Consider the following 26,626-nt stretch of genomic DNA (forward strand, 5'->3'; position numbering starts at 1 on the left):
TCTTCATTATCTAACCTCACTGTACATTCACTGACTTCACTTCTCTCAAAGACCATAGGTTTACTCTTCCCTACATTCACCTTCAGAATCCGTTTCTTACACACTCTCCCAAACTCATCCACCAAGCCTTGCAGCTCCCCTTCGTCTTCACTCAACAACACAGTACAGGGAGTTTCCAAACACTGCCCTTTCTCATTAGGGCACTCCAACATCCAATGCCTTATCTTGTTTCTCTTTTATAGCCCCTTCCATATACAGATTGAACAGCCATGGAGACATGACACATCCCTGCTTCAATCCAATCTTCAAATAGACAAACTCACTCAGTTCACTATCCACATGCGCTGCAGCCTTAGCACCCTCATACATACTCTTCACAGCATTCAACAACTTCCAGTCTACTCCATATATTCTTAATACTTTCCACAATCCTTGTCTATCCACCCTGCCATATGCTTGCTCCAAATCCATGAAGGCCGCTTACAACTTCTTTCCCTTCTCTAGAAACTTTTCTACTAAAGATCTAAGAATGAATATTTGATCTACACAACCTCTTCCCTTCCTAAAGCAACCCTCCTCTTCTCCAACAAATTCCTGTGATTTCTCTAACTCTGTCAGTAAGTATCATACCGTATACGTTTCCTAATACACTAAGAAGACAAATGCCCCTATCATTACCACACACTTCCTTTTCCCCTATCCTTTGTACAAAGAAGTAATTATACCTGACTTCCAATCCTCCGGGACTCTACTGTACTCCCAGGCCAATCTGCACATCTTCCACATCCATTCTACTACTACTATCTCTTCCCCATGCTTCAGCATTTCACCACACACTCCATCAATTCGTGGGGCTTTCCCCATTTTGACTTCCATCATTGCTTCCACAACTTCCATCCTACTGATTTCTTGTCTTCTCACATCCCTCCTCACAGCCATTCCCCAGCCACTTATACTTGCATTACTTTCATTCTCTATGTTCAACAATTCCTTAAAGTGTTCTCTCCATCTTCTCACTTCTTCTCCCTTCTAAACTAGAAATCTACCGTTTTTATCTTTTACTCCCCTACTAACTTCATTGCCACCCAGTCTCACTCTCTTTACCTCTTTCCAGAACATTTTCTTACATTCGGTCCACTGGACACTCAAATTCCTTCCAAATTCCTCATCCACTCTCTGCTTATTTTCTCTTACTAATATTTTCACTTCTCTCATCCTTTCTATGAGTAACTCTCTCTTCCGTCCCTCAACTTCTTCCATGCCCCTATCTCTCATCCATTCATTATATGCTTTTTTTGTGCCACAGTCTGTCTCACCTCTTCATTTCACCATGCTGTTCCTTGCACCCCCTTTCGTCTTCTCTTCACCCCACACACCACCTCACATGCTGCACATAATTGTCTTCTGTGAATATCTTGCTCACACCTCCCACGTCCACCATCTGCTCCAATTCATTTTTACCCTATCGATCCTCCACTTCTCTCTTTTATTCTGCCTTTTTCTCATCTCACACTTCCACATTTGTCCAAAACTCTACTCTCACCCTGCTTACACGATCTTGCATTGGTGCATACATGCACACAATCTCCCACATTTGTAGTCCAACTTTCAGTCTTACCCACACAATTCTTGAGCTAACTGATCCATACTTTCTTATGCTCTTCTTCCATCTATTACTCACAACAATACACACTCCTTCTTTTGCCTTCTCATTCTCACCTACTCCTTCACATATACCTAATCCATACTCCCATTCTCTCACACTGTCACCTCTCCATTTAGTTTCAGTTAATCCACATAAATCCACTTTCGCATCCTCAAGCACCTGGACAATCTCTCTCTCTTTCACCTCATCATTTGCACCCCTTACATTCCACATCGCCATCTGTATCATGTCCTTTGTTCGATCCTTAGTCGTCATCGTTTGGTCAGTCCTGGTCCGAGGCTTCCTGTTCCTATTTTTAGTTAGTTGTTTTCTGGGGAGGGGCACTAACCCTTTGGCAACGCACTTGCTGTCTCGTAGAGAACACATGTCGGTTGGTTATAAGGTTACCACCCAGCGTTGTAAATGATTTCCTGGTTTATAGGAAATCATTTGGCTTGCCACTCGATGTAGAGCTACCCTAAAAATAAGGTACCACTACACTAAGTGGGTGGATGATGGGCGCCCCCACCTACCATATATATATATATATATATATATATATATATATATATATATATATATATATATATATATATATATATATATATATATATATATATATATATAATATTGAATTCGAGATACCTGAACAGACAGCACTTAAAAGACTGGGGGACATTGGTAACTTGAAATAAAGGCAGGTTCAGAGTTGATCTGTGCATACTTCAAGGACTGGGAGTGACAGTTAACTCTTTCATTAGAGAGTTGGACAGAAAAGACGAGTGCAACGTGCAGACAGTAGTGATGAAGGGATGCAAGCATAGGGTTTAGAGGAAGGGAGACCATTGAAGTAGCGATAGAACAGAGATTTATATGGAACACTGCGGCGAAGAGGCAGAAGATAAGATGTAAAACCTTTGACTCCACCTTGTTAAGAAGAGCTGTATGTGATGAGCCTCCCCATATCGGAGACTAACAGTCCACAAATGAATGAATAAAACCTCTGAATTTAGTCAACAACTGTGCAGAAGTTTAAAAGACACGCAGTTGGTTTAGCGCACCTAATATCTTGAAAGCAGAGTTTACAAGAGAGGTAATAAAATCTTTCCAAGTTGAATCCCGAAAGAATTAAGCCCCAAGTATGTTCATAGATGATACTGGATTGAGCTGGATATTGTTGAAAATTAGAGAATACTCCTGCATAAGATTTTCAGCGGTTGAAAGATGGTGAAGCTGAAGTTTTTGATGCATTAAAAACAGGATTGCTTTTACCCCAGTCAGAGATATGAACCAAGTTAGACATTTGGTGTGCCATGGCCTCATCCCATGTATGTTGGGGTAATTGTTGAGATGGATACAGCTAAGGGCGAATGGAAAAGTGAAAGTTGGAGTCTTCAGCATTTGAATGGATAGATTTAGATGTACAGCATAGAAGGTCACTGATGAATAGAATGAAGAGAGTTGGCGATAGGACAAAGCCTTGTGGAACACCACTACTGATAGCTCCAGAAGAATAATTGTTACCATGTAAAACAGTAGCTATAGAAAGACCAAAAACAAGGCTAGAGATGAAGGCCAGTAGAGCACCGCCGGTGGAACCAACGCTGGAGATCGGAAAGAAATTTCTAAGAGGGAAGGTGTTTTTTTTTTTTTTTTTTTTTTTTTTTAACGAAGAGATTCAAAATCTTTAGAAATACAGGATGTTAAAGCAGTTTAGCAATAGATAGAGGAATGAGAATGATCACAGTTCTTCGAGACAAGCTAAATGAGAGTAAACTTCTAGCAAGAAGAAAAGGTTTAAGTGGACAGACATAGACAAGAGTTTACCTAGGCAGGGTGTAAGGATATAAGCAAGGTTATCCACTACTACAGAGGGAACTGCATCAGGCCCACATGCGTTGTTCGTATTGGGGCCGGTGAGGGCAGAAGATGTTTTAATGCCATTCATGAGAAAGTCAGAGATGGAAAGTAATGGAGGAACAGCACTGGAACAGTCTAAGGTGAAACCGGAGGAGAGAGTATGAGCATGAATTTCCTTTTCATCAGAAGAAACAACTACAGAGGCCATCACAGTGGGAAGGAGGGAGGTTTTTGGTAAGGTGCTAGAAGGAGCAGGAAGAATCTGGTTTGCAGAGTTCAGAATATTTAGTAAGAATGAAATTATTTTTAGTAGGGCGGAGAACATACTAACCACAGCTCTTGACAAAGGGAAAAACGAGATGAAATTCAGCAGTGGGAGGGGTGGGGGATCAGGTACAGTCAGGGAAAGTTCCGCATTACCCACCTCTCGAAGCACTGGTGTGATACGGGTGAATGTGAAGCAGCAGCCAGACCTTATGTGTCTGGTAACTGTGAGTGTGAAGGAGGAAGAGGCGGGGGATTGGGGGCAGTGGCTCAACCGGTAGAGAGGTGGCGTGCGGTCCTAACGGACCCAGGTTCAAATCCCGGCTGGGGCAGGGAACAGTTTAAAGATTTGAATTTCATTAAATCAGGCTTTACTGATCTACCAGAAGACCCGCCGACATGTCGTAAAAATACCCCCGCTAATACCAATACACCAGTCCTGTATGAGACAGCCCTAGCATGTATTCAATATGGACAGTGGGTGTTAGCGCCGAAGTGGTGACATGTAGAGGTGTATGGTATGTAGGAGGACTGCTGGGCTTTGATAGCAGGCTGTGAAGCCTATGCCCAGAGTCGGACACATAAAAAAAAAAAAAAAAAGAGAGAGAGGAGGGTTTGGTGAGGGTTGGAAATCACCTGTAAGTCTGCAGTGCCTGACTTGGACGGTGTGTTTGAGTTAATTTCGTAAGGATTGATGACGATATGACGCTAGCATTTTACTTAAAAAATTATGTAGATGTCTGTTGAGTCAGTGTTGTCAGGAAAGTTACGGAAGTTTGCTGGGTTCGGACTGAGGTGTGAATGCTTTCATTCTCTCTCGATTTTAACATGAGATGTTTCCCCACGAGATATTCTTAACAGTGTAACATATTTTGTGTTGAAAACAAAGCCACTATACTTTATATACTGTATATATATATATATATATATATATATATATATATATATATATATATATATATATATATATATATATTGTGTGTGTGTAAATTCTGATTCTAATCATTTATCCTCTGTCATCCCACTATAAACATCCGCCTGCAAACATTTCCAGTGTTATTCTTGTAATTATTATTCACTTCGTACGTAGAGTCTAAGGTAGTGTGTAATAATAATAATGATAATAGTAATAATAATAATAATAATAATAATAATAATAATATAGTCTATATGACTTTTCGTTTTCCTCTAGACAGAATGACATGCGAAATCCTAATTACAATATCAATCTCTGTAACTATCATTCCTATTGAACAATACAAAACGAAGGTAAGGAAGCATGTGCTTGACAGTAAATATGTATTATATATATGCAGATATGTAGACAGACTCAGAGAACAGTGTGATACCAAACTAACAACATGCCGCTTTTGCACTCTGAGAATACGTCGGACGCATTATCATTGGCTATTTATACTGTGACGTGAGCAACTCTCCAAACCCTCGCACCCCCGACCACCCTCCCTCCCACTCACAGTTACCAGACATGTGGGGTCTGGCTGCTGCTTCGTGACTATTTGTCGACTACCAATGCCCCCAAAAGTGGGTAATGCGGAACTTTCCCTGACTGTACCTATTGTCGACCTTCTCTTTGTGGACACCAGTAGAACAAACATCATTAAACCAAAGGTTTTATCTGCATTAATCACTGTATAAGAAAAAGTAAATTATGCTACCATGCCGAGAGCATAACCTCTGTTATGTGCGAGGCACACTCAGAAGGCACTCTGCCATGAATGCAGTAATCATTCCTGGGAAACTCAACGAAGTACTGCCTGAGGACCTCCAAATCAGCAGCTTCAAAGTGCCATGACTGCTGATTCTTGGTTAGGCAACAGGTCTTGGTGGAGCGATGGGAAGGTTGTGGTTGGAGGAACCAAACGAAGGGAAAAGATTAACAGAGTGAGCAGAATGATTATTTGTAAATAAGAGGTAGTATGTTGAAACTCTTTCGATGAGCGGTCAGGGATACGAGTAGATGATTGTACAAGCTGCTCTAGGTCATTAAGGACGAACAAATGTAAAGTTTTTCACCTGTTGGACCAGTGGATGGAGAGGAGAATCAAAGATGGTGGTGAGTATTGAAATCACCTAGTATGGAGATTTAACCCGCGCCGTCCCGAGGACGTACTTCCACGTCCTCACGTTTTGTCACAGCTAATCCCGAGGACGTACTTCAACGTCCTGCAATTGCAAGGTTCATAATTTCCACAATTTTCAATTTTCGCGAGTCATTTTTGGTACGTATACACGGGACACCTTCCTCAACAAGATGCCAGGCAGAGACAATGCCTTACCCAGCATGACTTCCTCCCCCCCCCCTGCATGCCCTTTTCTCAGCAATTCACCTGTTATCAGTGACCTGGCCAGTATAGCCATGTCATGCCACGGTACAAAATTCAGGGCTAGAGTGATTCCCCAATCAATGACAATGTGGAGGACAAACTTTACATAGCATTAGAGGAAGAAACAGTTAGAAATGATGATCAGGTAATGTGGCAAAAAAAGGTCAGGTATTTGTGAGTGAAACAATGCTTATAATGCCTATATTACTGCTTGAAAACCAATATACTCTTGTACTACATATAAATTCATAACAGTAAATAAATAAATACCGTTTATGAGTGGTGTGAAATAGTTATCCTCCCATAGAACTCGTTTTCTTTGGTGCCAGCCTGATAGAAAACCCAATAAGGTAAGGAGGCTCTCCTACCTGTAATGAGTATTTTAAACCTCAGGTGAGCGATTTCTCTATGAATTTTCGATGTTTCTCACGAAAAGCGAAAGTTTTAGCAAAAAAAAAAAAAAGGGTCGAAAAATGGTCGGGATTGGGGGGTACCAGTGGTCAAAAAGTGGTCGGGACGGGGCGGGTTAAAAGAATAGAGAAACTGATGCGATGTGTTTCATCTAAGAAGAAAGATATTCAAAGAAGTTTTCATAGCCAGTAGAACTGTGAGATATGTATGTAGCACGGATATAATTAGTTTGAGATTGAAAGGACAGCCGAAGCCAGAGAGCAAAGAATCCAGAGGATCTGAATTCAGAAATGAGACAAGTTATGTTGCGTACATACACACAACGGTCATCTTTGGCTATGGAGTGGGTATAAGCAAAGTAGTAGGATAGAGACAAGTTTGCTATCGGTCGCCTCAGACACCTCAGTCTCAGTCAGGAAAGGAAGATGAGGTTAAGAGGAAGAGATACCGGTATGGTTTTTACTAGAAAGAAAATTAGTATAAAGGTCACGAATGCTGTAGAAGTGACTTCTGCTTGAATCTGACAGTGGTCCCATACATCTCACTTGGCCGTCACTGGGGAGAAGGGCGGATGATGGGGGGTTTTATGTTTCCTCCCACTTGAGGACTTTTAGGCTGGATGTTTAACCCATTTGCGCCCAGTGTCCTAAAAGAAGGATGGAACTAGGCATTTTCAAAATTAACAAAGAAGAGAATCCCGGGTAGGGATGTATGTTCTTCGCGACTATGAGCCGAGAGGCGGAGGGCTGTACACTCAAGTGTCCTTCCAGCAAAATCCCTCCCACAGGAACTCTGGGCGCATACAGGTTCATGTCATTTTTTCGTAATCTCGAATTGGGAGTGTGTTGCACAATGTGCGTGGAGCTTTGTGCTGACAGTTAGAGAAACTTGGAGAGTATGGTGTTCTATTTTCTGTGTTACAGACACTATTACTACACTAATGCGATTACTACTTCTACTCACCAAAATTACTCGCACATGATACTGAAAATTATGACACATGAAAAAATAAATACCATTATGATTACAATGGGAGTTACAATGTACAACACGTCGGAAATCCTTTGAAAATCAAAAATATGTAAGTACTGTGAAAAAAAAAAAAAAATGACGACGGTAGAGGAAAAGAGGAAGAAGAGGCTAAAGTGGTTACAGGATAGGGGTTCAGTTAAAATAAGAACCCATACTGAGAGCAAGAAGCACGTAAAGAGACTAATGAAGAGGAAGAAAGAGGAGGTAAATGAGGATCTAGGAAGAAAAATGAATGCGAACTACTCTAAAAATAGGAAGTTATTCTGGAAAGAGGTGCGGAAATGTAGAAGTGAAAACAGAAAGAAATGTAATGGTGTGAAGGATGCAGGTGGTAGATAATTAACCCATGGAGAAGAAGTAAGAACCAGGTGGAAAGAATATTTTGAAAGCCTGATGAATGGGAATAGAGAGAGCAGAGCGGCTGTAAACATGATTAGTGTTGGGGATGTGTAGAAAAGGAGTGCAGTGCCAGGAGACGTGACACTTGCACTGGTGAAGAGTGCTGTGAAGCGGCTGAAAAATGGGAAAGCAGATGGGGTTGATGAAGTATATGCAGAGATGCTTAAGTGTAGTGGAGATGGTGGAATGAAGTGCTTGTTGGAGATATGTAAGAAGGCAGAGGTGAGTGAAACTGTGCCAGCAGAGTGGAAAAAGACTGAGTGTACCCCTATACAAAAATAAATGTGAGAGAAGTGAGTGGAAGAATTATCGTGGCATAAGATTATTGAGTGTGGCAGGGAAGGTATATGGAAGATTATAGAGAACGTAAGAGAGATATCAGAAGTCCTAGTGAGTGTTGAACAGGGTGCCTTTAGGAGTGGCAGAGGATGTGTGGATCAAATATTTCCAGTGAGACAGATAACAGAGAAGGCTTGTGAGAAGGACCATAAGGTGTTTATGGCATTCATGGATCTGGAAAAAGCACACGACAAAGTAGACAGAGAGGGATTGTGGAAAGTTTTGCGCATGTACGGTGTAGATGATAAGCTGTTAGGTGCTGTCAAAAGCTTTTATGATGATAGCATAGCATGTGTAAGGGTTAATGGGCATCTAAGTGAATGGTTAACGATCGGTGTGGCCTTGCGACAAGGTTGTGTGATGTCCCCATGGTTGTTCAGTATATATATATATATATATATATATATATATATATATATATATATATATATATATATATGGACGGGGTAATGAAAGTAAAAACACGAGTAATGGAGAGGGGGATGGCGTTGGTAATGAATGGTGATGGATGGAATATTTCAAATTTGTTGTATACTGATGATGCAGTACTGCTTGCAAGTACCGGACAAGAACTTGGTAGGCTAGAGCAGAGATTTGCTGATGTCTGCGTGCGTTGTACCTTAAGAGTAAATGTAGAAAAGAGTAAAGTGATGGTTATGGAGAGAGAAGGTGACCCCCAGTGTGATGTTACAGTAAATGAAGAGAAATTGAAATTGGTAAGAGAGTTCAAATACCTGGGTACAGTGATAGAAAAGAGAGGAAAATGTGCAAAAACTGACGCAAGAAAGAATAGTAGCTGGTGCAATGAAGGTGTTGATAAGAAAGAGAGGCTTGAGTGCTGCAGCTGCACGTGGCTTACATGAGGGAGTGTTAGTGCCAACTTTAACATATGGATGTAACACTATGGTGTGACATGAAAATGAAAAGTCAAGCGTTAGAGCAGTGGAGATGGGACTGCTGAGGAATGTGTGTGGAGTACAGAGTGTGGGTAGGGTACGAAATAATGTGATTCGTGAAAGATGTGGAGTGAGGAATTTGGTGGACACCAGAATTGAAGAGAGTGTACTGAGATGGTATGGTCATGTGGAGAGAATGGATAACAATAGAGTGGTGAAAATGGTATATCTGAGCGAATTTGAAGGAAGGAGGAGGCGAGGTAGGCCAAGGAGAAGGTGGAGAGATATGGTGAATGAGTGTGTGAGGAAGAGAGGTTTGGAAGTCGGTGAGGCTAGGGAACTGACAAGAGATCAAGCTGGCTGGATGAATGTTGTGAGGAGAAGTGCATGGTCAGGGATTTTGGCATCCCTTTTTAATGTGGAAGCGTCCGGATTGACTCAATCGGATACGTTTATGTGAAGCTACAGAATGTGGTGAATGTTTTTGGCGTATCCGATGGAGCCAGGATTTCGGGGGGCTTGAATGATGAGTGAATGGAAACGTGGCCCATTGGACTGGGCAAATTTGGGCTGTCTGGACGTTGCTACTCCTCACCCTGCTCTTGGGTGGGAAAGGAGGTCCGGATGATGATAATGTTGATGAAAATATGACAAACTGTATATGTTGCTCAGTCAAAGCGATCATTATGTAACTGTTATTAGATGTCCGTGTTTCAGATACTCATAGAGGCTATTAACTTAAACAAATTCGTTATAGCCTGCACTGAACAGAGAATACTTCACAATAAAATGTAAATGATGCAACAAAGCAGGCCATATCATAAAAAAAAAGTAGATTTAATTAATTTTTTCCTACGTATTTCTCAGAATGCCTTTTTTTTTTTTTTTTTTTTTTTTTTTTACTGTAATTGACCGAAAACTTATATACAAACTCATGAATATTGACATTCCTGTTTCTTCGTTGTTTAGTTCCCAGTACACCGGTTTCAGTAAGTAGTGAGCTGTGTGGAAAGGCGTCAGAGATTTTTAGGGAAGCGTAATCCCCCCCCCCCATAAGTATATAAGTTACTGCGCTTAGGAGTTGCTTCTAACCATCCCCCTTCGCTGAACTCTTCTAGTGTTTTGGTAAAATAAGGAGTAGACCAGCAAACACGTACTTTTATGTACATATTCCTCTATCTATCTACACAAAGCTGTATGTACATTTCATATGATGATTCCTGTTTCAAAATTGCAATGATAATGGCTCAACATACATCCTAGAAATCCCCAGAGAGGAGGAGGGAGAACGATAAATGTTCCCACCATCCTTTCTCAATGACAACGAAGTAAGATGTACTGGATCATTGCCTGACCCACTGTTTATTCACTTCTTCAAAATTTGACTGAACACCACCTCTCTTCCTCTAAACCTCTTCCTCTCTTTCTTACTGACATTTAAGGTGTCTGAAGCAACAGACGATAAAGCGTTCTTCATATCCTCCAACTTTATCTATCTACCGGTATCTATATACCTAGGCTGCTTCCCCCAGGAAAGGGAGGTAGCCGAAACAGGACGACACACTCCCAATTTACTCTCATTCACACAAACACATTCATTCACATCTTAGCCCCAAGGGTAGAAAGGACAGGTCTTCACCGCACTACACCACACGAGGGTCACCTGTGCAGTGTAGTCAGCGACATCCGCAACAGGGCCCGACAGCAGAGCTGGTTTACCACTGCCACATGTAATGGACCCATCCCCTTATCCGCACCTGACCTAATCAGCTGATAAGACCAAATGCCGGAGAATATCCTCTCAGGGCTGCGTCATCATTTATTCATTCAGTTTCTCTCCAGTCATTGCTATCATGCTGTTTTGTTAAGTAAGCAAGTATATATCTTGCTCTTGTGTTCGTAATCTTGAATCCTTTGAATTCTCTACACTCTGGCTTTGGCTGTCTTGTCATTTTTTGACTTAATATTTATGTGATGGGTATTTATTCCTTATTCAGTCGATTTGAGAATTTTTTAGATTAAGTTCAAAGATGAAACACATTTTATAAATTTCTCCTTTCTCTGAACTCTTAATTGAAGGCAATTTCAATGTTCACTACCAGCTCTGCCTCTCCTCTGAAGTTACTGATCCACCTGGTGAACAAACCAGCATATTTTCCATCCTGAATGACCTAGAGCAGCTATTGCAACATCTTTCAAGTACCGTGGATGCCTTAGAGAAAACTTAAACATGCTTGACTTTGTCCTTACAACTAGTCTGTCTGATACTCTTCTAATATTTTCTAACATGCAGGGCTCCTCTGATCACAGTCTTATAATATTAACCTGTAAAATTGCTCCAATAAGGTGTATAGACCCTACCTGGAAGCAGTGGGTATGGCACTTTTAAGCTGCTGCTTGGGGACTCTCAAGTAATAGTTCTTTTGATATTTATTTTCCTAGAATGATTATTACATTTAATCCCTCCCCATCCCGACGTTTTCTGGGCAGTGGTACGCCCCAGTCCCGACATTTTTGGACCTTTTTTTTTTTTGGCTCAAACATCCGCTTTTGGTGAGAAACATCGAAAATTCATAAAGAAATCGCTCACCTGAGGTTTAAAATACTCGATTTAGGTACGAGTACTTCCTTACTTGACTGGGTTTTCTAACAGGCTGGCACCAAAGAAAACGAGTTCTATGGGAGGGTAACTATTTTATCCACTCATAAACAGTATTTATTTATTTACTTGGTACGAATTTATATGTAGTACAAGATATATTGGTTTTCAAACAGTAATATAGGCATTATAAGCATTGTTTCACTCACTAACTCATCACCATTCATGACCTTTTTTTTCCCACATTACCTGATCATCATTTCTGACTGTTTCTTCCTCTAATGCTATGTACAGTAAACTTTGTCCTCCACATTGTCATCGATTGGCCCTTTGGCCCTGACTGTCTTTATTGGCCAGGTCACTGGTAACAGGTGAATTGCCGAGACAATGGTGTGCAGGGGGGGGGAACGGTTATGTGGTGTGTAAGGCATTGTCCCTGCTTGGCATCTTGTAGAGGAATAGAGGAAGGTGTCCCGTGTATAAGGGGTAAAAATCACTCGCGAAATCACTCGCGAATGTTGCCGCGTTGATTCACGTCGCCGAGATATGAGTGCACATCATGTGCGGACGTTAATTCACGTTGCCGGGACGGCACGGGTTCCCGATAGCCATCTCTGTGACTGTCAAACATTGAGGAGGTTATTCTTTCGGGAATGGAAGCATACATTCCTTGCTTTTATCCTGATTGATAAAAAAAAGTTTAACTTCCATAGCTCAAATGTTCATAACAAGGAGGAGAGGCCTATAAAAAGTACCAATACAAACACACCCCTGAATCCCAAGTCTTTCTATGTTTCTGCCTGGAATCATGCTCATTTCTTCTTTGCTCTTCTTAGAAAAAATGCTCTGAACTCTCTAGCTCAAATTCTTCCCGCTTATTTGCACATTACCAAAAACCTTTCAGATAAAATCATTTCATACACCTTCACTCCACCTTTCCATTCTGATAGCTCTGTATCTGTTTCGTCCAATGAAAATGCAGAACTCTTCTCCTAGACTCTGTCCTCCAGTTCCACACTGAATAATACTGGTGTTGTTCCTCCAGCTTCTCTCCCCTCTATCTTCCTCATGTCTGACAGTAAAATTTCTTCATTTGATGTACTTTCTACACTCAATGGTTTCATTACTACCAAGGCGTACGGGCCTAGTATGTTACTCCTGTTGAACCGAAGAATTATGCTTTTGTGCTTACACACTAACCAGGTAAACTCTTTCACCTTTGTCTGTAGACTTGTACCATTCCTTCTTGCTGGAAATTTGTTCTTATTCAGTCTGTCCTGAGGAACTGCGACCGTTCTCAGCCCTGTAACTATCGCCGAATTGCTTTAACATCCTCAGTTTCTAAAGATTTCGTCTCTGTCTGAAGAAAAATAAGTAAATAAAGCACCTTTCCTCTCATAACCTTTCCCGTCGCAAGTTTGTGTTCCACCAGTGACACTGCACTGGTGATCTTCTCACCTTCCTTTCTGAACGCTGGCCATCCTACTTTCGGGAACTGGTATAAGCTTTGTCATTCCACATGACATCTCAGAGGTTTGGAGACTGCAGTCGAGTCTGTCATGAATACTAAAGGGTCAATCTGATTTCTGTTTGTTTCTAACCTTCTGTCTGAGCCTTTATCTCCATCATCCTTTTTGGTTGTTCTATAGCTGTTGCAGACAAACAATGATCTTCTACAGCTATCAATAGTGGTGTTTCTCAGTGTTCTGTTCTCTCACCAGTTCTCTTCCTTCAACCAAGTGACCTATCCACTCACTTGCTGATAACTTTGTCCTTCACTCTCATATCCACTTCTCACAGCGTCCATCACATCAGTTTCTTCCATAAACATGGGATGTGGCTGTGCTACACCTAATGTCTGACTTGGCTCATGGATCTGATTGGGGGTGAAAATAATCTTGCTGGTGTTTATGCACCAAAACATAGTACCTACATCATTTGACTCGCCAAAATTTTACACAAGAGTATCATTGAATATTCAACAAATTTCAACTCAGTCCTACATCACTTTCAACATTCTTGGGGTTTCTTTCTCTCGGGAATTTTCTTGGAAATTTCATTTTACAATTTTTTGCAAAATTTGTATACAAGTGACTGGGTGTGGTAGGGTGACAGCATGCCTCCTTTACCTCAGCACAGCTCTTTACTTTATACAGGGGGTTTATTCACCCCTGTGTGGATTCGAAATCTTATATGTGGTGAGGGGGCTCTCCACATAGGCTACAGCTCTTCTCAACGGGGTGGAGACAAGGGCTTTTGTCTCATTAACTCTCCTCCTGTTACTGACTCCCTTCATCCTCTCTTTCTTCGCCAAACTGTAGGCTACTGTTGCATCTTTATCTCTCCTACCGTTGTCTCAATGAACACTGCAGCTCTAAAGTGTCAACTTGTTTCTCTCCTCCATTACAGCGGATGCATGGTACCCGTTTGGCTGCAAACTCACCCTCATTTTCGGTCCAACACTCTCGTGCAATTGTTAGCAGATAATTCTAGCCGTTCATGTATGCAACATGTCAACTCTAGAAGTTTCTTCCTCTGTATTTTCTTCTGCCTATTACCTCCAGTTTTTTTAAGGCGATGTGTTCAGACTTCTTGAAATGATTGGACCTTGAATATTTTTTCCCCTTTAGGGAACATTTTTGTTGGCTTCTAGTCTTTGGTTGTTTCTTCCTTGCTTAAGAAACGTACCGTATTTATACATAATTCTTTCTAGGGTCCTTTTTTTTTGCTTTTCTTGTCATCAGTAGCAGTTATATGTTCCGTGACTGTGAGTTGGAAAGAGTAAACATATATTAGGCAATAAATAACCACTGGTTTATAAGGGGTTCTCTGTCGCTTTGGTCAGGAGGAAGAAAATTATAAAAAAAGAGGTTAACTTAAAGTCTGAACCTGGTGCAGCCACATGAACGATAATGAATCAATAAAATTTTCAGTATATATAGGCCTTGTCTCTGTCTCATTGTAGGAGGATGAATATCGTTTTGAATAGTGGGTTGCTTGAGCAGGTACAGTGTTTTAAGTACTTAGGGTCACAAGTTGCTGTGGATAGAAGAATAGATGCAGAAGTGAAGTTTACAATGAATGAAGTATGAAAGGTGCAGGGAGGAATGAAAAAAGTGCTTTGATGTCGTTTGCTTAGAATGGATGTAAAAAGAAGGCTGTATGAAGGTGTAGTGGTACCGACTGCATTAAATGGGGCTGAAACATGGAATATGGGTGTACCAGAGAGGAAAAGTTTGAATGTAATGGAGATGAGGTGTCTGAGGAGTATGTGTGGAGTGACACATATGGATCGAGTGAGAAATGATGAAGTGCAAAGGAGAACTGGAGTTTTGTGGGAGATGGCTGATCGAGTTGAGCAGAGGGTGTTGCGATGGTTTGGGCATATGAGGAGAATGGATGATGAGCAGTCGGTGAAAAAGATAACTGGATCGGATGTGAGAGGTGTAAGGTTGAGAGGAAGACCACGAATAGGATGGATGGACAGTGTGAAGAGAGCGTTGGATGCGAGAGGGATGTCTGTTGAGCAAGGATGAGTGGCTGCGTTTGATAGGAATGATTGGAGAGAAACTGTGAATTAATAAATGTGATGCAGCCCCGAGGGGATATTCTCCCGCATTTAGTCTGATCAGCTGATCAGGTCAGGTGCAGGTAAGGGGATTGGTCCATTATGATGTGGCAAGGGTAAACCAGCTCTGCTGTCTGGCCTTGCTGTGGATGTTGCTGCTTGCACTGCGCAGTTAACCCTTGTGTGGTGGGGTGCGGTGGGGATCTGTCCCTTCTCCCCTTGGAGCTAAAATGAGAATGAATGTGTGTGTGTGTGTGTGTGTGTGTGTGTGTGTGTGTGTGTGTGTGTGTGTGAATGAGTAAATTGAGAGTGTGTCGTCCTGTCTCTGCTGCCACCCTTTCTTTGGGGGGAAGCAACCTAGGTATACAGATAGATATATAGGCATTATTAGGAGAAGAGTAGAGTCAAAATGCTGCCAATGGCTGAAATGATCAGGACTGTTGTGGCCTGTCCTCGGGCTCAGCCATGGTTTGGCTCCCAAACGAGTAACGAAAACGTGTTTCTATTTTTAGCTCTTCCTACTACAGGTATACCAAGTAAATAAATGAATGATTATTGTGATTTAGAAATACCAACTAAAGTAAAGACTCATGTAACAAACAAAAGGCCACAATTATTGTCACTTATAAAAACTAATCAAAATCAAATATATATCCAAGCTATTATATCTACATTGTATTATGTAGTACAGTCTCGCGTACACAGACCAAGCACACTTCTACCGAATCTCCTGCTCACAAGTTATTTTTTTTTTTTTTGTTATGCGAGGAAGAAGGAACCAAAGGCCATGAGCCAGCAGTAACAGTTCCCTCCAAGAGAAAAACAAAATACAATAGAGAGCCAAATTCAAGATCCGATCATTTTGAGATGCCTGGACACACTGCGTTTGAAAGACTGGAGATCATAGGCAGCAGGAAATACAGACAGAGGGAGACAGTTCCAGAGCTGACCTGTTGCATAAATGAAAGACTGGGAGTAACGGTTAACTCTTGCATTAGAGAGTTGGACAGAAAAGGGATGAGAGTTTGCTGCCAGACGGGTGCAACGCGCCCGTCGTAGAGGTGGAGGAATGCAAGCAGACAATTCAGAGGAGCAGTGACCATTAAAGTAGCGATAGAAAAGAGATAAAGATGCAACAGTGCGGCGAAGAGACAGAGGTTGAAGGGAGTCAGTAAGAGGAGGAGAGTTAATGAGACGAAAAGCCTTTGACTCCACCCTATTGAGAAGAGCTGTATGTGGGGAGCCTCCCCACACATGAGAGTTGTACTCCACACAGGGGCGGATAAAACCCCTGTATAGAGTCAACAATTGTGCAAGGGTAAAGAAAGAGCGGAGTCGGCTTAGCACACCCAATCTCTTGGAAGCAGATTTTACAAGAGATGTAATATGATCTTTCCAAGATAAGTCCCGAATAAATGAAACCCCAAGCATGTTCAAGGATGATGCAGGATTAAGCTGAATATTATTAAACATTAGTGGGTATACCTGTGGAAGATTTTGTCGGGTTGATAAGTGTAAGATACGAGCCAAGTCAGACATTAGGTGTGCCATAGCCTCATCCCTTGTTTGCTGAAGTAACTGTTGAGATGGGCGTTGCGGGAACCGAATGGAAAGGTGAAGGGTGGAGTCGTCAGTGTATGAGTGGATAGGGTTAGATGAACAGCTTAGAAGGTCATTGATGAATAAAAGGAAGAGAGTTGGTGATAGGACAGAGCCCTGAGGAACACCACTGTTGATAGATCTAGGAGAAGAACGATGGCCGTCTACAACAGCGGCTATAGAACGACCAGAAAGGAAGCTAGCGATGAAGGCACAGATAGAAGGATAGAAACCGTAGGAGGGCAGTTTGGAAATTAAAGATTTATGCCAGACTCGATCGAAAGCCTTTGAGATGTCAAGTGCAATGGCAAAGCATTCGCAAAAGTCCCGAAAGGAGGATGACCAGGAGTCTGAAAGGTAGGTGAGAAGATCGCCAGTGGAGCGTCCCTGACGGAACCTGTACTAAGGATCGGTAAGAAGGTTGTGATAGGAAAGATGCCTTAAAATTTTTCTATTGAGAATTGACTCGAAAACTTTTGAAATACAGGACGTTAAAGCAATTGGACGATAGTTGGAGGGTTGGGAGTGGTCACCCTTCTTTGGGACTGGCTGAATGAGAGCAAACTTCCAGCAAGAAGGAAAGGTACAAGTTGACAGACAAAGGCGAAAGAGTTTGCCTAGGCAGGGTGTAAGCACAGAAGCACAGTTCTTGAGAACAACAGGAGGGACCCCATCAGGCCCATATGCCTTGTTAGTACTGAGGCCAGTGATGGCAGAAAACACATCAACTGAAGAAATTTTAATGTCAGCCATGAGGAAGTCAGAGGAGGGAAGAGATGGAGGAACAGCACCAGAATCATCTAAGGTGGAATTGGAGGAGAAAGTCTGTGCAAAGAGATCTGCTTTATCAGTAGAAGAAATAGCTACAGAACCATCAGAGTAGAAAAGAGGAGGGAAGGATGATGAGGTAAAGTTGTTAGAAAGATTTTTGGCAAGGTGCCAGAAGGAGTGGGAAGAATTCGAGTTGGAGAGTTGAGAGCATTTAGTATGGATGAAATTATTTTTAGTAGAGCGAAGAACAGACTTAGCACGATTCCGGGCAGAAACGTAAAGACGATGTGATTCAGGGGTGGATTGGCTCCGGTACCTTTTGCAGGCCCTCTCCTTGTTGCGGACAGCATTAGAACAAGTGTGATTAAACCAAGGCTTTCTTGCGTTAGTCAAAGGATATGAGAAAGGAATGTATGCTTCCATGCCCGAGAGAATAACCTCCGTAATGTGCAAGGCACACTCAGATGGCTCCCGGCCATGGAAGCAATAATCATTCCAGGGAAAATCAAAGAAGTTTTGCCTGAGGGCCTCCCAGTCCGCGGCTCCAAAATGCCACAGACGACGTTTCCCTGGAGGGTCCACAGGCCGTATCGGAGTGATAGGACAGGTTAAGGTAATAAGGTTGTGATCGGAGGAGCCCAATGGAGAGAAAAGATTAACAGAGTAACAGAAGGATTAGTTGTGGGGAAGAGGTCAAGTATGTTGGAGCTGTCTCCAAGGCAGTCAGGGATACGGGTAGGGTGCTGTACAAGCTGCTCTAGGTCATTAAGGATAGAAAAGATGTAGGCTTGTTCACCAGGTGGATCCGTGAAAGGAGAGGAGAGCCAAAGGTGGTGGTGAACATTGAAATCTCCTAGAATGGAGATTTCAGAGAAAGGAGAAATAGATAGTTGGTCAGGCAGTACGAGATAAACTCTCAGCCAGTATAGTTTGGCATGGTTTTGTGGTCAAGCAGTACAATATTTCACTCTTATATACTGGGTAATTTCATGACTGAACTGTCTCATGACATTCATTTGGAATTGTCTTTATAACTATAAATATCAGTAATACTTTCTTAAGCGCCTCCTATAGAAAGCCGTAGTTTCAAAATCTTGGTTTTACCTGTGTGGACAAATTTTACAGTTGTTTTTCCAAGGCTAGATATTAATTATAAAACCACCTATATCAGTGATACGTAGTAAAACATCCTAAAACAGCTACATTACCAGCATCATAGGATATTACAAGAACTAATGTACCACCATCAGAACTCATACCATGGCACATCTAAAGCAGGGCAGCGGAGGTGTGCAGCTCCCTTATGCCTCATGACATACTCCACCCAGTACACTGCCACCTCACTGGGATGCTGAGGTTGGTCCTTCATCACCGCAGATTGGTGCGCTACCCGTGTTTTGAACCTGAAGGTAAAGTAAGTATTAAACATTGGCAATGCTACGCTTTTGGAATCCTCCATCTGACCAAGCACATACCCTCCACCTCCCTGCACACCTAACCAAGTGCATCACGGCCCTCACCCCTCCCATCTTTTCTTTTAAAGGTGGGTGTAAGGAGAACGCCTTGAGGTCACATAACCTGGGCTCTTCAGATTTCTTGTGCAGGTCACATAAAATATCTGGATTTTTTTTACTTTTTCCTTATTTAAAAAAAAATACTTAAGGTACAGCATTCTACCTAAGAAAGGCACTAGTTCACTATAAGAGACATAACTAAAAAATTTCATGACTCTATAGTGAATACTTTTCGAGATCTGGTCCGGAAACGAAATCTCTATGCCTGGCCAGCCGTCTTGCTGCCCAACTCAATGGACGGACACCTGTTGATCCCAGTGATAACAACCCCCTTTTTTGTCTATATCAGGTGGAGGTAAAAAACAAAAGAACAGCACTTAAAGGAAATACATCATGATTTCTACTAAGGCTATCACAAAGCAATTTTACTCAGGAACAGGAAACTTGCATCAAGTATAGTAATAAGAGACTCAGAGCTACGTCCAATACTGTGGTACATCAGCGAAGTTTACTGACTGACGCAAGCTTTGTATCAACTACAGCCATGGCCACCAACTATAGAGATCATGAAATCTGTATTTAAAAAGAAGCTCAGCACTGAACCCTCGTGTATATCTGGTGCTGAATTTTGAAGAAAAATGCAGCTTACATTTTATGTGTTGTAAAAGGTGACTAAAGCCAGAGCCACAAGAGGATGGGAAATTTTCCTCTTCCTAATGGCTTCAAGATACGCAAACCATTTGTATTTCACTCACCATTGTTTCTACCATCGAGGAGAGGAGAATAAAACAGAACTGTTTCATGTATGAATTGTATCTTGAAAGATACTCCCTGCACACCTAACCAAGCTCATATCGGCCCTCACGTCCCCCCCCCCCAATCTTTTCTGTTAACGGTGGGCATAATGAGATCGCCTTGAAAATACAACCTGGACCCTTCAGATTCCTTGCACAGGACGCATTGAAATCTATGGAAAAATTGTTACTTTTAACATTTTCAATATCCCCCTCCCCACCAAAAAAAAAAATGCTTAAGATACAGCATTCTACGTATCTAAATGCACCAGTTCACTATAAGACACATAACTATGTGAAATTTCATGGCTATAATGAAAACAATGGCCCTATAATGAATGCTTTCTGAGTTCTGGCCCATAAACGAGATCTCTATGCCCAGCCAGCCGCCCAGCCTCTCAACTCTACAGATGGACACCTATTGACCCCTGTGATAACAATTCCCTCCTCTGACTTTATCAAATGGAGGCTAAAAATTCACTACAGAAGAGTATTAAGAAACTTACTCATTGTTTCCCATTACAAACTGTATTTTCTCCTTCAGTGTGTCTGGCGTGAGGTCGTCCCAGAGCAACACGCTACCCCAGCCGTCACTCTCTACCTCCCTCATGTTGTTCTCCTGATCTGCAAACACAGGCATTCCCAGGACCGGCACCCCATGGTACATGGATTCCATAGTGCTGTGCAGTCCTCCGTGAGTGATGAACAACCGCAGCCGAGAGTCACCTAGGAAAATGGTCATTGAGTGTTGCTTGTAGATTTGTAAATTTAAAAAATTATAATTAACAGAATGCCTAGGCAAGACAGATCAACAGTGGTTTAAACACTAACCTTGATTAGAACAAAGGAATATGAGTTCGTACCAAGAATATCCTGCTGGGGGAGCCACTTTCCAAGCCGAACATTGGGGGGAAGGTCCTCCATTGTGTCCTTGTCCCACTTCCACAGGACTCTCTGCTTCAGTGACCCGAACACCTCTACCAGGGTCTTCCGATGTCTAGCCAGACACAGTATAAATATAGCTATTTCTCAAGCGAATTAACAGTGTAATGGATAAAATTGTACTAAATGTATGATAACTTTTTCGGGTACTCTCCTGAATCAAGAGTCCACATTATTTAACTGAGTATTACATTATTATCATCCCTTCTGTCTGTGCCAACGGTAATTTATTCAGCATATATGAGAACTGTCAAACTAAAGGAATTACTGTAGATGTGAATTGCATTTATTGGACTGTCACACTTTAGTACTCGAAACCACTTTAATGTTCATTGTCAGACAATTGCAGGAAAACCATTTGGCTAAGGATGATTTTTTTTTCCTTTTTATGGATCGGGAAATGGTTTTGATAGAGTCCAAATGAAAGTGTTATACAAGAAATGAGATAGCTGAGGGCTTTGATATGGACTGTTGTGGTGGTGACAGATGTATGAGAATGTTAAAAGTATCATTAGTCACTGGAACATAGTGAGGTGTCTGTGATTAGCACTTGCAGCCTCATGAATGCTTCTGTGCCTAGATTTTCGTCCATATTAAGGGCAAGATTTGCAGTGATTTCAGGTTTACAGCTCTGAATTTCTGTTTCGTAGTTTATCTGTGATGACACTCTGCAGGTTTGACAGAACTAGAACCAGGTGTTTGGTATGAGTGCATGATTCAAATCCCTTCAAGTTTCTGGTGTAATCTGTTGCTGACTTCGCATTCTTATGCAAACACACCGGATACGTCTGGCCATGACTAAAAGTGTTAAGGCTGGGATAAATAAGGGATCAGTCCTCAACCCATGGCTGTTCATAATGGTCACTGAACCATTATCACTTTATTTGAAGGAGAGGTGCCCATGGGAACTTTTATAAACAGATAAGCTAGTGCTAATGGAAGTTAGTGTAAAGGAATGTACTGAGGAATTCCAAAAGTGAAGAGAAAATACGAAGCTTTAGGTCCATTAGTAAAAATCAGGAAATCAGTGAGTGTTATTTGGGATAGTCTCGGACTTAAATAAATGGTCATGTTTTGTGTGCAGTTTGGGTGTGGGTAGGATTATCTGAAGTACATTACATACTGGATTCAAACGCAGGGCAAAAAAGAGATGTAGAGAAGTGTATGCTAACTTGAGACTTGTGGTAATTTTTCAGTGTGGCATATGTTGCGGCATCGCGAGACTATTTGAAGTTACAGTAGCCCATTAAGATTCGTGGTAAGAACATAAGAAGAGAGGACAACTGCGGTAGGCCGGTTGGCCCATGCTAGGCAGCTCCTAGATGAGTCACTGAGTCCCAGATGAGTCGCTGGAAATTGAAGATTAATTCTGGTATCTTACTGATGCCAACACTGCTAGGGACGAACTCGAACACAGTGCCATTGCAAGAGTGAGTAGGGTTTGGAAAGATTCAGACAACTACTACCCATCCTGATTCTCGAGAGTTGTTCGTCCAAAAAAGGGAAAAAGTTTTGTATCTGTGACAGGAATCACGTAAGACAGTGAAACACTGGGTGACGGAGGAAGCTACAGGGAGATTGAAAAGAAATGACATGCAAATGACTCGATAAATATCAGGAGAAAAGGTGAATGTTGAAGTATCATCAGAAGAATGGAGAGAACGGCTGGGAGTGGAAAGCATCATAAAGGAAATAGAAAGGAGACTGAGATAGCTTGTACTGTCAATCGAATTAACAAAGCGAGTTTGGTGATGGTGTGTACATGGATAGAGATACCCGCCCATTGAAGGAGAGGTAGTCTGGGGAAGGCACTGTACAAGCTGGTGTCTGCTGACCACAGAGACAGAGATATTACTAGAAATCAGGAGTGAAACACATCAGTCACTGGCAGTGCTGTAGGGTGAAACCATCAAACCCATAAAACATGTAGACGTAAAACTGACAATAATAATAATAATAATAGTAAGAAGAAGGAGGTGGAGGTCTGCAGGAGTTCAACCCTACCTCCATGCAGCACAGACTGGGCAATTCAGGTATGGCAAGCCAGCGATACATGAGGCCAAAGGGGCTCTAACAGTCTGACACAATGATGCCAGTGCAACCAAAGAGATCATCATACTTCATCGGTCATCCCTCGGGTCAACCAGACCCATTATCTCCAGTGAGGGACCAGGCGGGGATCGAAAACTCAGCTACTGGAACAAACTCTCCTCATCATGTACTGGAGGAACACCACACTGAGGAGAATCCTTACACAGGTCTTCATGTACGCCCGTGGACATTGTGAACCCACTACACGTCAAGCACCTGGTTGGTGATACATGGTAATCTGCTGTTGTAAAGGGTAGAATTCTATGACTGAAGTTCATCACTTGTAACGATGATCCTGGTTGGCTGCTGTATTTTTTGGTGTAGTTATTACAGAAAAGAGGAATAATCGTTGACACATATGTATACGCGTTTAGGTTAAATAATTATTCCTACTAGTGCTCTTTAAAAATTTTTGCCCGTAAAAGTGTGATAGTTTTAATAGAAAGAAAACATGCCAGATTTTGCAGAATCCTACTGCCAGGCTTGCCACACGATATCGTAAGGCCAACATGATTGCAATGTTTGTTCACTGGAATTCAACAGGTTGTGATGAATGTGTCCCTCACAAATTTATAGATTAATACATTTTTATTGCTAAAGCAACAGCTGCCATAAATGAAGGGAACTAGCTGAAACAGTGACAACAGTTTACCATCCTGCTTTACCGCCTCGTCAGAACACCAGGCCAGAGGCTTGTCGAGTCAGGGTAACCAACTGTTCCATTCCATAATCACCTAGACATACGGTACACTTTTATAATTATTATCGCTAAATTTATTATTTATCGAACTCATTGTGTCCCCCATAAATCCAGAGAATGCTACTGTTACTGTAGGTGTAAGGCTTGCAGATGAAACCCTGCCTAAGCCCTCTGTAAAAGTGATACATCTCTATGGAATATTACTATTACAGACGGTTTGATATGAAATAGGGAATGTTTGGTGGAAAATAATACCAATGATCCTCCAAGCGATAAAATATAATCATTAAATCATTAATTTCACTGACATGTGTCAGATAAGAGATATGTGAAGACGAAACTAAAGCGATTGTTTCATCAACCCGCAACCCTTCACCTTTAAACCTGTCACACTAAAATAAATTCGATATATAATTAATATACATGGGGCTTATATTTTTAGTTATTGGTGAACAAAATTACCATATCGATTGATATTACTCCCATTCATATTGTGTTTGAAAGCATCACAATCATCATCAATAATGCCAACTTCCTAAGTGTCAGATATCCGTATTAATTCTCACATTTCCCCTCTTACCAATTTGTTCTTATAAACTATTTTCCACCTCCCTCTGCCTGCTTCTATGACTGTCCCGTTCTCTGTGCATGAGGCGTCACACATTTTTCTTGTATCTACATGATGTGCATGTTTGTACTATCTGCATGGAATAGCAACCTGAAAAACATCAACGAACAAATGCTTTCATTATCATTTTTTTTTTTTTTCAGAATCGAAAAACACTGTATCAACTATGCTTTCATAGCATCTTATCATAATATTAGTCACTCACACTACTAGCACTTTGTCATCCTTCTCTCCCACATTCCACACTAGTGACCCGTCATGCTTATCCTTCTTATCACCTCCCATCACTCCTTGAAACCCTGACTAACAGCCTTTCACCACTAATTCAGGCTATAAACCCATGATAAATATTTTATGTAACCATAAATAATACTGTATCAAGCGTATCATGGTTTCTTCCTTGTCTCAGTAGTAGTTGGTGGGGCACTCACCATCTACTTGCTCAATATAGTACTGCTCGGGTGACTGCCCTTTCCTCTCTTCCTTTTTTCCTTCCTTCCTCATCTGTCTCTTTCATTCATTCCTCTTCCTTCTGTCTGTGGGTGACTCTACACTAAGTGACTAGTGAAATGGTTTCCCGTACCCCAGGAACCCATTTAATATGTTGGGTGGTAACCATATAGCTAAATTATGGCCCCTTGTGGTTTAGTGAGTAATTAAGATGCTCCAATCAGATTGGGCCTGTGCAGGTTTCCATGTCCATGGGGTGGTTGGGGTTTCTTGCTCACGTACTACCACTCAGGGATGAGCAAGGCTGGTCATTCTCATCTTAAATGTCAGGACCAACTTGCCTAGCCCCGGACTCCTACGTTCCTCATGGGGCAACACAGTGTTAGATGATGATGATGACTCAAGAAGTAAGGATGATGACTATATTTTAATTTGTGTGTTGTGAAGAACACCTCAGTGTCCGCACCATACTACGAGTAAATATCAACTGACGTGTATGGATGTCAGGATTCAGGGTGCAGAGCACCGTTGGTTGACGTGATATACCACACTCACCTTCCCGCCACCCTTTGAATGTGCAACCATTTTCTATGATACTTACTGGGTAGGTAGGGTCCTGGGTATCAGCGGTTGTGCGGTACAGTCTGTATGCGGCAGTGGTAGTGTGAGGTGCCATGTCTTCTTTCTCTTCATTGTCCAATTCCCTCTCACCTCGTGAAGGGCCAATCAGTCCTTAGTGCCAGGGAAAGGGCTAAGTGATAATGCAATTGGATGTGCCCTGGACGACACCGTATCATCTCAGACACTCAGCGAGAGCATGTCCTCAGAGGAGAGAAAGAGCTACAACTTGGAGAGCGAGCTGTCTCGCCCTCCGACCCCTACCTGCTCTCCGACGCCAGAGAAGGCTCTGAGACTTCTCCAGGAAGAGGGGAGAGCCTATGAGAGTGATGAATTCGGCGATGAGGAGGCGATAGATGACCCAGAACATCGGGAAGGTGGCCGCGTACCTAGTGGTCACCTGCAGAATATACGCTACAGAGCTGTTTCCCCAACACTCTCGCCACCTGCTCGCCTATGTATTGTCCTTCAGCGCTCCCCAGCACCTCAACCTAGCACCTCAAGGGCTGAATCTCCACAACCGGACCCTTCAGGAGTGATATTTACCATACAGGCCCCACATGGAGATGCACAGTGCCCCAGCATCTCCCCAGGAAAGTTCCACGTCAGGTGAGCCATCACCCGCTTACTCCCCCACCTCCCACACCTCTCCCTCTCCTTCTTCCCCCACCTCCTGCCCTTGGGCGTGCACGGGGGTGTGCACGAATGCACAAGAAACATCCGGGAACTGCCAGATGGCCGGCTCTACCACGTGTGGGTAGAGTTGAGACATTTGTGTGGGACAATGGTGCCGGCTTTGAGCCATCTGTGCTGGCATTTGATGAGGAGGATGCAGGTGTGCAGGAGGATGAGCTTCCACTCAGGCCCTGGACTATTAGCAGTCTGTTCAAGGCCATTTTCATGACTGCAATAATGCAGTAACTGGTGGATGAGATTGATTTTCACCAGGCCATGTGTGTGCGGTGGTTGGACTAGGCTGCTAGTGACAGCATGCACATGCATAATTGGATACCTGTGCAGGTGGGGGAGATGTTTGTGTGTCTTGCCCTGACCATGTTGATGGTGCACATTAGAAAACATGTGCTCCACGACTATTGGTTGGTGGATGAACTCGTGGGCACACCTGTCTTTGTCAAGTATATGGCCCGTGATAGGTACCTG

At 42.3% G+C, this 26,626-nt stretch overlaps 1 protein-coding gene across 1 annotated transcript in view; it reads right to left on the reverse strand.

The window, feature by feature from the left end:
- The window catches only part of LOC145401758 (UDP-glycosyltransferase UGT5-like), a 96,503-nt gene that overhangs the window by 15,061 nt on the left and 54,816 nt on the right, over window positions 1-26,626 (reverse strand). The window contains exons 8-10 of the mRNA XM_080273938.1: window positions 20,900-21,033; window positions 20,543-20,762; window positions 18,988-19,131 (exon numbers count right to left, since the gene is read on the reverse strand). Coding sequence (XP_080130064.1) covers window positions 18,988-19,131; window positions 20,543-20,762; window positions 20,900-21,033 — 498 coding nt within the window. The remainder of the gene's footprint in view (window positions 1-18,987; window positions 19,132-20,542; window positions 20,763-20,899; window positions 21,034-26,626) is intronic.

Source organism: Coenobita brevimanus, chromosome 56 (genome assembly GCF_032717465.1).
Source record: "Coenobita brevimanus isolate Jiangsu-jjx chromosome 56, ASM3271746v2, whole genome shotgun sequence".
Taxonomy (NCBI): Eukaryota; Metazoa; Arthropoda; class Malacostraca; order Decapoda; family Coenobitidae; genus Coenobita; species Coenobita brevimanus.